A 13,623-nucleotide genomic window follows, 5' to 3' on the forward strand; every position below is an offset into this window, starting at 1 on the left:
TATTACGCTTTGTTTCAAACTGCAACACAAAATAGTAGAGAAAACAATAATGAAATATCTATCTTATTCGACTATAAGAAATAAATAAATCAGTACCTACAAATTGAATAAATATGTGTACATATATATTTATATAAATTATTCTCCTTTTCCCTCTCTCTCTCCCTTTCCCTCTATCTCTCTCTCCCTCTATCCCTCTATCTCTCTCTCTCTCTCTCTCTCTCTCTCTCTCTCAATATATGTATAGTTTTGTTTTATGGATGATAATAGAATGGTAACCCCGTCTCCGCTATCTGTATACACTAGCGGGGCACCAGTGAGGGATGATTGGTGAAGGTGAATGAACCGCATGGGGATCGACAAGGTATATTGATAGCAATGGGGACTAACCTCCCCATTACTAACAATCCCTTTTCCCCTATATGTATAGTTCAAATGAAAAGAGAAAATTTTTGTATTAATAAAATAAAATAAATGTGTTCCTGACTATAATATCTAAAGGGATCCTTATGTTCATTTATTTTTGTAAATAAATCAAGATAAATAAAATTTTACAATATTTTACAATGTTTTGAATCGGCTTCAAACAGAAAAAGATTCTTGATTCGTTCATATTTTTCGTGTTTGTTACTTCATAACTCCATTAGTTGTATTATACCGATTTGAAAAATACTTTTTCTATCTGAAAACATACGGCTAGAGTTCACTTTTTTTTTCTTTTAGTTTATTTTTTTAGATTAAAATAACTGGCTTTATCATAAATGTAGTTGGATTTTTTTGCGGGACGCAATTCTTCAATTATTGTGTATTTACCTAAATATGTTTTTTTTTAGTAAGAGCCAAACAGGCCGCTCTGTGGCTTGTCACAGCAAACACGACAAATCGATTATATTGTAAGTATAGTTTGTTATTACGACCAAACGCTGGATTATTCTAGAACGTTTCTTTAAATGAAAATTATGTTTGAATTTAATTAATCGTCAATAAAAGTATTCATTTTAGTGTACTTCGTAACGATTTTGTAATTATTATATGTTTTTTTTTTATACCACTGAGGTGGCAATCAAGCATACGGCCCACGTGATGGTAAGTGGTTACCGTAGCCTAAGAACGCCTGCAATACCAGGGATATTACGCGCGTGTTGCCAACCCTGAAGAAACCTCTTTACCACCCTTTTGAAGAATCCCACGCTGTAGTTTCTTGGGAAAACCTCGGCAGGGAGCTCAATTCATAACCGGAGTGGAGTGGAGTAAGTGGAGAGTATTATATGTGGAATAATATTATGGGATATTTTGAATTGGCAATTGATTTTTTTTTTTGTAAAACACAGTTTTATATTTTTTAATTTATGACTCTATAGGTTTCGATGATTATGCCAGTGTCAAGATTGAAAAAGACTGCAAAAGTTTTATCGTTTGTGCGATATGATTGTGTTATTTTTTTATTTAAAATTCAGAACAGTTTTAAGTGTAACTTGTTGTGTGTGTGTGCGTGCGTGCGTGCGTGCGTGCGTGCGTGCGTGCGTGCGTACGTGCGTGTGTGTAAAGATCAAAAACTAATATGTTTGTACTTTTCTCACAGGGTCAATGATACTATTGAGCATACTATCTATTTCACCTATTCCGTTAGTTTCCTGATTGCTCGCGCTATCACAGTATTGATGATGGCTGCGAGAGTACATTCAACCTCTAATGTGCCTCTGACTCTTCTATATGAGATACCTGGTTCAAAATACAATATTGAAGTAAGTTTGTATTTCACTATCAAATTTTAGTACCATTGATATATATAGTATAAATGTTTAAAATCTTAAGAGTTTACAGTTACCTACTATCTATATTTTTTAATATTTGTCGGTGTGATTAGCAAAATTGTTCCATTTGATAGAAAGTAGATCCTCTATTGCATTGCGGGGAGTTAGTGAATGCAGAGGGCCTACTATGAAATGTTTTCCGAAATTTCGATGCCGAACGAAACACAAATTTGATGTTAAAATTACATAATACTTATTTATTTTTATTTATTTATTTATTTTACCTACCTACCTTTACCTGTACCTTTTACATCAACAGTGTAAATACAGACATTGATTTTAATTGATATACAGGGCTTACATCTGTAATTGGTATAAATGCAAGATGCAAGCCTATGTAAGCAGATGTACACAACATTTACTTAAGTCATCGATTACATGTTAACAAAACTGACACCAAAAAAACAATAAAAAACATACAGGTGATAACATAAAAATACTTAAAAATATGAAAATATTATTCCCTTGGACTTTTATGGCAGGATTTATGACGAACGAAATGTTAAGCTCCATTTACTGGCTCGATTTAGGTATGAACGGAAATGCGAAATTCAGTCCGAAATTTTGAAATTTCATTTCATGGTAGGCCCCTAGGTGCCTCAGGATCGTTCCTTGTGGCAGTCTATGGGGGAGGCCTATGTTCAGCAGTGGACAGATAAAGGCTGATATGATGTTAATGATACTGTTAATATTATAAATGTCAAAGTTTATAATAACAAACATCTTTTTTTTTTCTTTTTTTTTTTTTTTTATAGAACTTAGAATGGCAAACAAGCTGACGGCCCACCTGATGGAAAGTGGTAACCGTCGCCTATAGACATGAGCAGTACCATGGACATAACAGAGTATACTGTTTCGCCCATGATACTCCCCATGCATTTCCATTCCCGAGGACTCAGATGTTCCTCTGTACCCTGTAAATTCACGCCATATCCCACCCTTCAAACCGAAACACAGCCATGCGAACACAACTACTTCACGGTAGATACACGAATAGGACAGGTACCCAAGCAATCGACTTTTGTACAAAGTCTCCCTCTGGTAAAAATATCATATAGATATCGAAGCTGTACGGATAGTACCTATGCCTAATATTAATAATTCGTATACATTTTTTAGTTTAGTTATATTCCCAAAGACTCGTTCAGTCATCAGATTTCTTTCGATCATAACCATCAACATGGCTATAAAATTAATTCGAGTCATTTTTATTTATGGCCTCCTTATCTTTTTCAATTTATATTCAGTAAAAACAGAAGAGCTTTATCAATCATTTTTCAGGTTGAAAGATTTATGTCACAGCTAAACAATATAAAAGTGGCCTTAACAGGCCTCGACTTCTTCTATGTAACAAGGACGATGGTACTATCTGTAAGTAGAGTGACATCTTGCAAATGATTTATAAAAATATGATTGTAAACTCTTATGAGTCATTCGTTATAAGTTTATACCTAATACAGTTATTTTAAACTTTCGAGTTGTTGACACATTTAGCTTGAGCTTGTTTTTTTATACTACTTAGAATGCCAAACAAGCTGGCGACCCATTTGATGGAAAATGGTAACCGTCGCTCCCAGACATGAGCAGTACCATATACATAACAGAGTATACTATTTCACCCACGATACGTTGCCATTTCTGAGGACTCCGGTATTATTCCTCTGTACCTTGTAAATTCACTGCCATAATCCACCGTTCAAACCGAAACATAGCCAAAAGTTTAGTTGAGCTATTATTTAACTTGCAATATATGTTTGTTTACATAAAATTTTGCAAGAGGAATCTTAATTCTAAGGAAGGCTAATCCTTCGTATCTCTTCTTATTAATTTTGGCATGAGAATATTTATTGTTATCGTTTTGATGGGAATACAGTATACAGTCACCATCATTATCATGTCAGTCATTAACTGTCCACTGCTGAACATAAGCCTACCTTTTGGGGGTTTTGCCAATAGTGGCCATGCTTGGCAAGCGGATTAGCAACCGCAGTTACGCTTTGATGATTAAAAGTTTTTAAAGGTTACTTTTAAAAGTTTTGAATTAGTTACTTTTAATTTTTTTTAATTAGTTTTTAAGTTTTAACAGTATGCAATGCCTATTAATTATTGCGATATTTACAAAATGCCAACCAAAATGAATAGCGTATATTTTGTCAACCCTGATAATGTGGGTACTAAATAAAAGAACAAAGTAACGATAAATGATGTTTCATATTAAAAGTACATTATAAAAGTTAAGTTATTAAAGATACTTGTTTTAGGTCACGTTTTTTGGTGAATGTAACAATTGACTAGTTCATATATCATATGCCATGTTCGATTCCAATAGTTAAGAGAAAAAGATGCCAGTTTTTATATTAAATGATCCATTTACATCCTACATATTATACTATATGTTTTATTTATACAGAAGAAGTTAAAATATTCTATTAATACTGGTAATACAAAAAAAAAAAGATAAAGGCTGTATCGTTATTATAAATAGGAAAGATTTGTTTAATATGTTTTTTTTTTATTTTTATTTTTTTGTAATGGATAAACTCAAACTATTTGATTGTTTTTTTAAAAATTTATTTGCCTACACAAAGCTACATTATTAGCGAGTAATATAGGTTATTTATCATTTTCGAAAATTTTATCTACCCGTGCGAAGTCGGACCGGATCACAAGTAATAAATTAAATTAAAATAGATAAAAAATAATGTTGTTTTCTAATATGTGAGTCCCGTATAGTAATAAGATAATTTAAAATTTTCCATTTCATAGTTTGTTTAATATATTGTATTTGACGTTGTTTACAAAAGTAGATGAAAGATAATGTATTTTTTTTATTTCAGCTTTTTGGCAACATTATCACTTATGAATTGGTGTTGCTGCAGTTTAATAAATAAATCAATAAATAATGCAATAAATGATTTTATTAATAAATTCATTAGTCATTAATATATGTGTGTTATTACTTTTTCTCATGATTTTTTTTATACAACTTAGAATTATAAAACACCTGATGGAAAGTGGTAACCTTCGCCTATAGACATGAGCAGTACCATGGACATAACAGAGTATACTGTTTGGCCCATGATACCCCCCATGTGTTGCCATTACTGAGGACTCAGATGTTATTCCTCTGTACCCAGTAAAATCACGCCATATCCCACCCTTCAAACCGAAACACAGTCATGCAAATACAGCTGCTTCACGGTTGAAACACGAATGGGACAGAGGTACCCAAGCAATCAACTTTTGTACAAAGTCTCCCTCTGGTGAATGGCACATTTATGGAGCTATACATATTTATAATTGATTTTTATATTTTAATACAATCATTACTAATATTATAAATATGAAAGTGAGTTTATTTGTTTGTTTTTTACCTTTAAGCGCTTTACGGCTGAATAAATCACTCTGATATTTTTTTTTTGAGTGCCGACGAGCGCCATCACGCTCGTGCGTATTGCAACTAAAAGTACCACGCGCGTCATAGCGCTCGTGAAATCAGCCGCTGTTTAGCTTGCTGTAAAAAAAAATATTAAAATTGGATAATTTTTGGAAGAGATACAGTTTTTTTAGAGACAAGGGTAAATGACATCAACACGACAAAGATTTCTTTGGCATTTTTAAGTAGATATGAGTAAAAATGAATTGCACTAAAAGGGTTAATATATGATAATGAAATAGTAACCTCGTTTGCGCTAACGATATAAGCTGGCGGGACACCAGTGAAGGATGAGAAGTGAGAATAAAAAGGCAGGCCAGTTAGCCCATCGTGATGAACACACTTGGAATTCAGCACGATGTTTTCTAGGGGGAACCACGTGGAGGTCGACTTAACAAGGTCTATTGCTGGCTGTTTTTTATGGGACTGGTAGTCCACATTACTAACAATCCCTCCCCCCCCCACCCCTCATCGCTTTGATATTTGCTGTATACGTATTATAAGGAATGGAGAAGGCTACTTTTTATCTAGGACAGTGAATATATCCTGGTAATGCGGATGAAGTCGCGGGCAAAAGCTAGTATTCCATATAGTATAATATTTTTGAATTATACTCTATTTATAACTTGCTACTTTCCAGCTATCTCGTACGTATGGTTTCAGAATATATTAAAAAATATAATATAAGAATCTTTGATCTTAATATTCAAAGATAAAAGCATTTGCGTATTGCTATACAAACTTTTGTTCAATACAAGTTTCTTTATGGTCTGAAATATGTTAGGTATAGTCTCCGAATTTATTTTTTCTCTCTATTTATTTAGAGACTTTTGTACTTACATACGAGTATTATCATAATGTCAATTCCATCGTACCTTATTGATACTAAATCTATACAAATAAAGTGCGTGACAGAATCCAAAATGACGATATCCGCAAAAGAAGACCACCAGAGGGAGACTTTGTACAGAAGTCGATTGCTTGTGTACCTCTGTCCCATTCGTGTTTTAACCGTGAAGCAATTATGTTTGCATGGCTGTGTTTCTGTTTGAAGGGTGGAATATGGCGTGAATTTACTGGGTACAGAGGAATAACATCTGAGTTCTCAGGTATGGCAACGCATGGGGGGTATGATGGGCGAAACAGTATACTCTGTTATATCCATGGTACTGCTCATGTCTATAGGCGACGGTTACCACTTTCCATCAGGTGGGCCGTCAGCTTGTTTGGCATTCTAAGTTGTATAAAAAAAAAAAACTAAAGTCACCGATATAGCCCGAAGGGTAAGCAAGCTGAAATGGCAATGGGCTGGTCATATAGCTCGGGGAACCGACAACCGGTAAGGAAGAAAGGTACTTGACTGGCGATCCTGTATAGGCAAACGTAATGTAGAATGACCCCCCACTAGGGGAAGTAGACGACCTCAAATGCATTGCGGGGAATTAGTAGATGCAGGTGGCTCAGGACCGTTCCTTATGGCTATGGTGGAGCCCTATATTCACTAATAGAACAATAGCTGAAATGATTATAATAATAATATACTAATAAAATGGAAAAGTTTATTTATTTTAACGTGCTTATCTTTTGAACTACCTGTAGGATTTGAAAAATACTTTTTGGATTTGATAGCTAATTTTTTTACAACACAGGGGATAAACGAGCATGCGGCTGACCTGATGGTAAGTGACTACCGCCGCCCATGATCACCCACAACACTAACGGCATTGCAGGTGTGCTGCCGGCCTTTTAAAAAGGAATATGCTCTTTTCTTGAAGGTTATGTTGTCGTATCGGTTCGGAAATATTGCTGCTGGAAGTTGATTCCAAAGAGTGGTTGTGCATTTTCATTTCTTGATAAAGATATATTAGTAAGCTATTCATCATTACGATACAATCACGGGCGAAGTCACGGGACAAAGCTAGTTCTAAATATATATAGCAATAGTATTAAGTATGATTGTTTGTACCCCGTGTGTGGTACGCCATAGAATTAGGCCACCCCTTCCTTTCCCGTGGGTGTCGTTAGAGGCGACTAAGGAAAGGCGAGGGATGGGCAGCAGCGGCCCTCTTAAAACATGTTTAAATGCCTAACTGTGGTTGTTAACCCGCCTGCCAAGCATGGCAACTATTGGCAAAACTCCCCTTATGGGGAAGGCATATGTTCAGCAGTGGACAGTTAACGGCGTATCAAGTGTCTAATAATGACGACTGTGACCTTTAAAAAATGTCTAATGTTTGCAAACACTTAATATGTTTTTAATTAAATACGAGTATTTTATAGTTTTGTTAAAACTGTTGCCTACATATACATAAAGTTGTGGAAAAAGTTATTATTATTAATTTAAAATCAAATTATACTTCCAATATAAAAACCTTGTAAAATGTGTTTGAAAAGTAAACGAATATCGTTGAGAGTAAGGTTTGTTCTACCAGATAACGTAACCAGAGCTCTCCCTTTCTGTTCTATTCTATTTCCATGAATGTTACTGAATGTTATATATAACCTGTAAATATTTAACATGTAATTATGATTAATATTGGGACTGCAGACCTTAATGTATGGATTATACACGTGGGAATTCATAAAAAAGGTTGTAATATCCCGATAGATTATTGTATTTTTGGATAAAATCTTTTGCAAATTTAATTTGAATATATGTATACTTACATTTTTTATTTATGCAACTTAAAATGGCAAACCAAAAAAGTGGTAACTGTCACCTATAGACATGAGCAGTACCATGGACATAACAGAGTATACTGTTTTACCCATGATACTCCTGTGTGTTGCCATTCCTGAGGAATACAGTGTTATGCCTCTGTACTCTGTAAATTGACTGCCATATCTCACCCTTCAAACCAAAACACAGCCATGTAAATACAACTGCTTCACGGTTGACACACGAATGAGACAGAGGTACCTAAGCGAACGATTTTTGTAAAAAGGCTCCCTTTGGTATACGTATCACGTATACGTATACCAAAGGGTACGTATACGTATAAAAAGCATATATATAATTATATATATGCTTCTGTTTTTAACATTAATATATAAATGCTTATAATTATTTCCCTTAATATTTTTAAATTGTTATTTCTAACTTCCTTAATTAAACATTATATAACATATCTACTTGTACAACATCCGTTGCCCTAAGTTAGTAAGGTAACAGTAAGGCGTTTTTATTACCTCTTAGTAATAAAAACGCCTTACTGTACTTATACAATTATACAATTATATTAAATTCCTTAGTTATGTTGCTTTACGAGTATTCTCTACTAGTTTTTACCCGCGACTTTGTTCGCGTAACCAGGATTTGCTTACTAACTACGATAAAAAGTAACCTATAACCATCTCCAATATATATCCAATTTCAAAGTCACTGATTAAGTCGTTAAGGCATTATAAGGTAATAAACATACTCGCTTTCACATTTATTGTAATGAGGTAAATGAAATGAATATTTGTTTGCCAACACATTTAATGGACGATTAATTCTACGAATTACACATTAGGCATTCAAACCTGTATCGCATAATTTAAAAGGTAAGTGTAATATCAGTAAGGATGTTGTATAAAGCACATAAAGTATACCGATTCATTTATTCATTCATTCAATTTATTCGAGCATTATTAGAAGCCAGTTCTGATCGAGAATTCAAACCCTTAAAAGACGATTGATGGTTTAAAACTAATTGATGACCAACTCGAATCGTATTGTGCGGAGTGGATTGTTACTTAAAGCTGGTAATCTTATTCTTGGTACTCTATCAGGTAGACCTTTACACAGTCTCGTTCGTAGTTAGTTCTTGATGAATGCATCGCTATGGGCCAACTGAGTTAAATTAATTTTTCCCTTTGTTCTCTTCTCTATGCCAGTAACATAGATAAGGTTTTTAATTAATTTCATCATCATCATATCACCTGACTGTGCACTACTGAACAAAGGCATCGTCCATAAGGGAGGGGTTTTAGTCACGCTTGGAAGGCGGGTTGGCAACCGCATTTAGGTTTTTAGTGATGTTTAAGAGGGACGCTGCTACCCATCTTTCGACCAATAAGTTCCCTTAATCGCCTTTTACGTAACCTACGGGAAAGGAAGGGGTGGCCTATTCTATTCCGGGAGTACACAGCAATTTTATTTTCTTTTCATTGGTAAAAAATTCGTCTCTTTTTAACTTAATAAAGAAACAGTTGCAGGTTCTTCAAAACAAGTACATTTTGCTCCGCAAATTAGATAACACGATTTCCCTGTTAAAAAGATTTTATTAAAATAATATAGGGATAAGATATAAGGATTTTAATGAAATGCCGTGCATCCAAATTTGTTCAGACCATAAATGTAATACAATATAACGTACTAGATACTGACGGACTTGCAATGCAATCAGAAAAACGAGACAAGAAAGTGGTTACACTAGTGTGCGTATTTTGCAAGTGTGTACACGTGACAGTTCTGAATTTGTATGAAATTGAAGTTGCAGAAAATCACGTATTACTTATAATTTTAATTTCGACTCAGGGGCATTCAATACTTTATTTGGATTAAATAAGATATAATTTATTCAACAAGTTGTTGTACAAAATATTTCTGATTGTTCTTGTATTTAAAGGTATAAACATTTACAGCGTAATTACATGAAGAATGTGGAAATTTGTTGTTTATTTTCCGATTTATATTATATTTATTAAGTGTATCATACTTTATTCAAATGAACTGCATTCATTTAAAAACTAATTTCACTTCAAAACGTGAAAATAATTTGAAATTATTGTACTTATACTGCCGCCAAATTCGTTTCAAGCTTATCACGTGTAGGTGAATGACGTATGTGTATCTCACTCTAACATATAGTTTATTATATTATCTCTCTTTTACATTGCCAATTTATATAGTTTATTATACATAACGTATAAGGTTCAGACATTTAGAAGTTATGATGGTATAAAGAAATTCATCTACATGAACTTCTTTTTTCGGTGGTCGTGTAATAATTCGGATGTTCTAGATCACATGCAATTTATCTTTCAAGTGTAGCAGGTGAGAGCTCGCATTCGCATAACTCATTCGGACTGGCATGCGTGGGTAATGGACGAGGCCTACTACAAATATATGCATCACTCTAGACATTTATACACGTTTCTTACAGATAAACATCTACAATGTTATTAGTAATGGAACAAGGGGATTTTGCTTTGAAAGGTAAATGAAGGTTTCAAATGTGACCGATTTGATATGGATTAGTAATTTCACCATTTTCGTTTTCAAACGACACACCGATGAACAAAAAGGCATTGTACAAAAGTCGATTGCTTGGGACCCTCTGTCCCATTCGTGTTTCAACCGTGAAGCAGTTGTGTTTGCATGGCTGTGTTTCGGTTTAAAGGGTGAGATATGGCGTGAATTTACTGGGTACAGAGGAATAACACCTGAGTCCTCAGGAATGGCAACGCATGGGGGGTATCATGGGCGAAACAGTACTCTGTTATGTCCATGGTACTGCTCATGTCTATAGGCGACGGTTACCACTTTCCATCAGGTGGGCCGTCAGCTTGTTTGCCATTCTGGGTTGTATAAAAAAAAGACGGGTTACATGCAAAAAAAAAATTAAGAATATGGGGTGATGTGTCTAAAAAGAAAGCAGCAGCGTCAATTATGATAAAATTAATAAAGAACCAATACGAAAGCAAAATAACATTTATTGTGAAAATAATTATCATAATATTATTTGTATCGTCATCATTATTTCAACCATTACCTGTCCACTGCTAAAAATAGGCCTTTTTTTATACCACTGAGGTTGCAAACAAGCATACGGCCCACCTGATGGTAAGTGGTTACCGTAACCTATGAACACCTGCAATACCAGAGGCATTACGCGTGCGTTGCCGACCCTGAAGAAACCTCTTTACCCCCCAATATACCTCCCTCATAGACTGCCACAGGGAATAGTCTTGACCCACATTCATCCACTGATTCCCCGCAATGCATTTGAGGTCGTCACTCCATCTAGTGGGGAGTCGTTCTACACTGCATTTGTCCGTACGGGGTCGCCACACAAGAACCTTTTTCTAATTCCTAATTCGTAAAAATTATACAAAAAAAAACTACGGGAGAATATAAAACCTTCTTGATATGTATTTTTATATAAATAGAATGAGTAAGTAACGGGTTCGCGCAGACAGAGCCGCTGGTCACAACTAGTTTCACTATATCAATGATATAAGTTGTAACTTTGTGCATTAGACAACATAACATATGGCCCATAAACAAAACAAGCTTATACGTGTTCAGATAAAATATCTCGGCATAACCTCTTGAAGGTATCGTAGCTGTTCGTACCCTCACATAAAACTTATGGGGCTACTTTGCAACTCTCGCACACTTAACATAAGGAATTCTGAAAGTATTTGTATAACGCCGAACTGTATGCGCTTATAAAACGTACCAAATAGGGGCCTTTATATTAATCGTAGTATCGTATGATATCGTACGACTTTATCGATACGATATAATAGGGGAGCAAAAAATATGCAATTGCATGAACATATTTTAATCGCAACAATCGTAACACGGTATTACGTACAGGGAAAAAAGATCATACATTTTACTTTCGTATTATATCGTGACGGTAAAATCATATAATATATTTGATACATAATTAGCGAGTTTGTAAACCAAATTTAAAGTATTTTCGTATCGAGTTCTTAATACAAAATACAAAGTAAACTATTAAAAAAGTAATAATATACGTTTATTACCCAAAGAAATTGTTTTAAACTATTATAAAAAGAAGAAATTTGTCAATTCGTTTGTATTTCTTTATGGAGATATATTTACCAATAAAAAATAAAAAAAAAAATTCTTATAATTACATTTGACTAACAATAAAATATGAGGATTACCTAGTATACAGCCATCCTTGTTTTCCTGCGATGGTCTTGCTCTTCCATAACCATGGCTATATTATAAAAAAAATTCTCAATCGATTTTGATAAGTAAATAGTTTCTTCTAACGGGTTCTCAAGGTTGACATAAAGAAATCCATTGAAGCGAGGAAGTTACTCTATACTTTGTTATTTTTTCTTTGTAACGTTATATATATATATATATATATATATATATATATATATATATATATATATATATATATATAAAGTTTATAAAAATAAACGATTTTCAATAAGCAAATCCTTGTATATTTTCATCCAATACTCGTAACGCCCGACGACAAAAACTTTAAAGTCCTATGATCATTTATCTTCATATGTCGACCTGCGTATAATGTATGCTGATGACCATAAAGTCATTTTGAGGGACAGGATGCCCCCACCTGGTGACGCTACGTATTTGATTGATGCTACGGTTTGTTCACAAACTACGCATAAATGTTCTCTGGGGACACTGAGGCCGTTTCCAATGTTTTGTCTTCACGACTTCACACGTCTTCGATGTTTATTATAGGAGTAGGTAATGCATGTTATATCTATGTAATTTAGGCATAATATCTATATATTGACGCTAATAATGGATATGTTAAATATAAGTTATTTAATACATATTATCTAAGTGTAGAAACCGATTGAAATGAATATATAAGGCATTATCGAAATGAGTGATGACCCTTTTTTTGTCATCAATGTTTTGAGGAACCTAATATGTAGAAATCGAATTTTTTTATACCACTTAGAATGGCAAACAAGCTGACGGCCAATCTAATGAAAAGTGGTAACCGTCGCCTATAGATATGAGTAGTACCATGGACATAACAGAGTATACTGTTTCGCCCATGATACCCCCACGCGTTGCCATTCTTGAGGACTCAGGTGTTATTCCTCTGTTCCCAGTAAATTCACGCCATATCCCACCCTTCAAACCGAAACACAGCCATGCAAACACAACTGCTTCACGGTTGAAACACGAATGGGACAGAGGTACCCAAGCAATCGATTTTTGTACAAAGTCTCCTTCTGGTAGTTAGTACAGATGTTTTTTTTTTCATGCGTAATAATTGTATTCTACAAAACAAACCAACTTAATTGTGGCATAACCTGTTATTTTGATTTAAAAACTAAATCACTGAATCGATTCACAGTTTTGTTTTTGAGTTTTAATTATTTTTCAAAATAATTTATTCAAAAAAAAACTGTTTCACTAGTAGGCCCTTAATAGGATGCTAATTACTTCAGCTTATATAAAACATACTTACGTGAAAAAGTTTATTAAAGTTATATTAATATTTTATTAAATTTTCTCGTCAAAACATAACAGACAGATAAATAGACATCAACTAAAAAAGATGGTTGATTTACATTCTATTATTTAAAGGGGAGAAGGGATTTTCAGTAATGCGAATTACCAGTCTCATTGCT

General features: G+C 34.1%; 1 protein-coding gene across 2 annotated transcripts in view; it reads left to right on the forward strand.

Annotated features, from left to right (window-relative positions):
- Window positions 1-4,720, forward strand: part of LOC113514760 (gustatory receptor for sugar taste 64f-like) — a 58,753-nt gene extending 54,033 nt beyond the window's left edge. For both annotated transcript variants that reach the window (XM_052897761.1, XM_052897762.1), the window contains exons 8-11: window positions 834-893; window positions 1,583-1,745; window positions 3,096-3,185; window positions 4,652-4,720. In XM_052897761.1, the coding sequence (XP_052753721.1) occupies window positions 834-893; window positions 1,583-1,745; window positions 3,096-3,185; window positions 4,652-4,705 (367 nt within the window). In that variant the 3' untranslated portion in view covers window positions 4,706-4,720. The remainder of the gene's footprint in view (window positions 1-833; window positions 894-1,582; window positions 1,746-3,095; window positions 3,186-4,651) is intronic.
- Window positions 4,721-13,623: the final 8,903 nt, after the last annotated feature.

This window comes from Galleria mellonella, unplaced genomic scaffold (assembly GCF_026898425.1).
Source record: "Galleria mellonella isolate WM207_F2 unplaced genomic scaffold, CSIRO_AGI_GalMel_v1 utg38, whole genome shotgun sequence".
NCBI classification, from domain to species: Eukaryota; Metazoa; Arthropoda; class Insecta; order Lepidoptera; family Pyralidae; genus Galleria; species Galleria mellonella.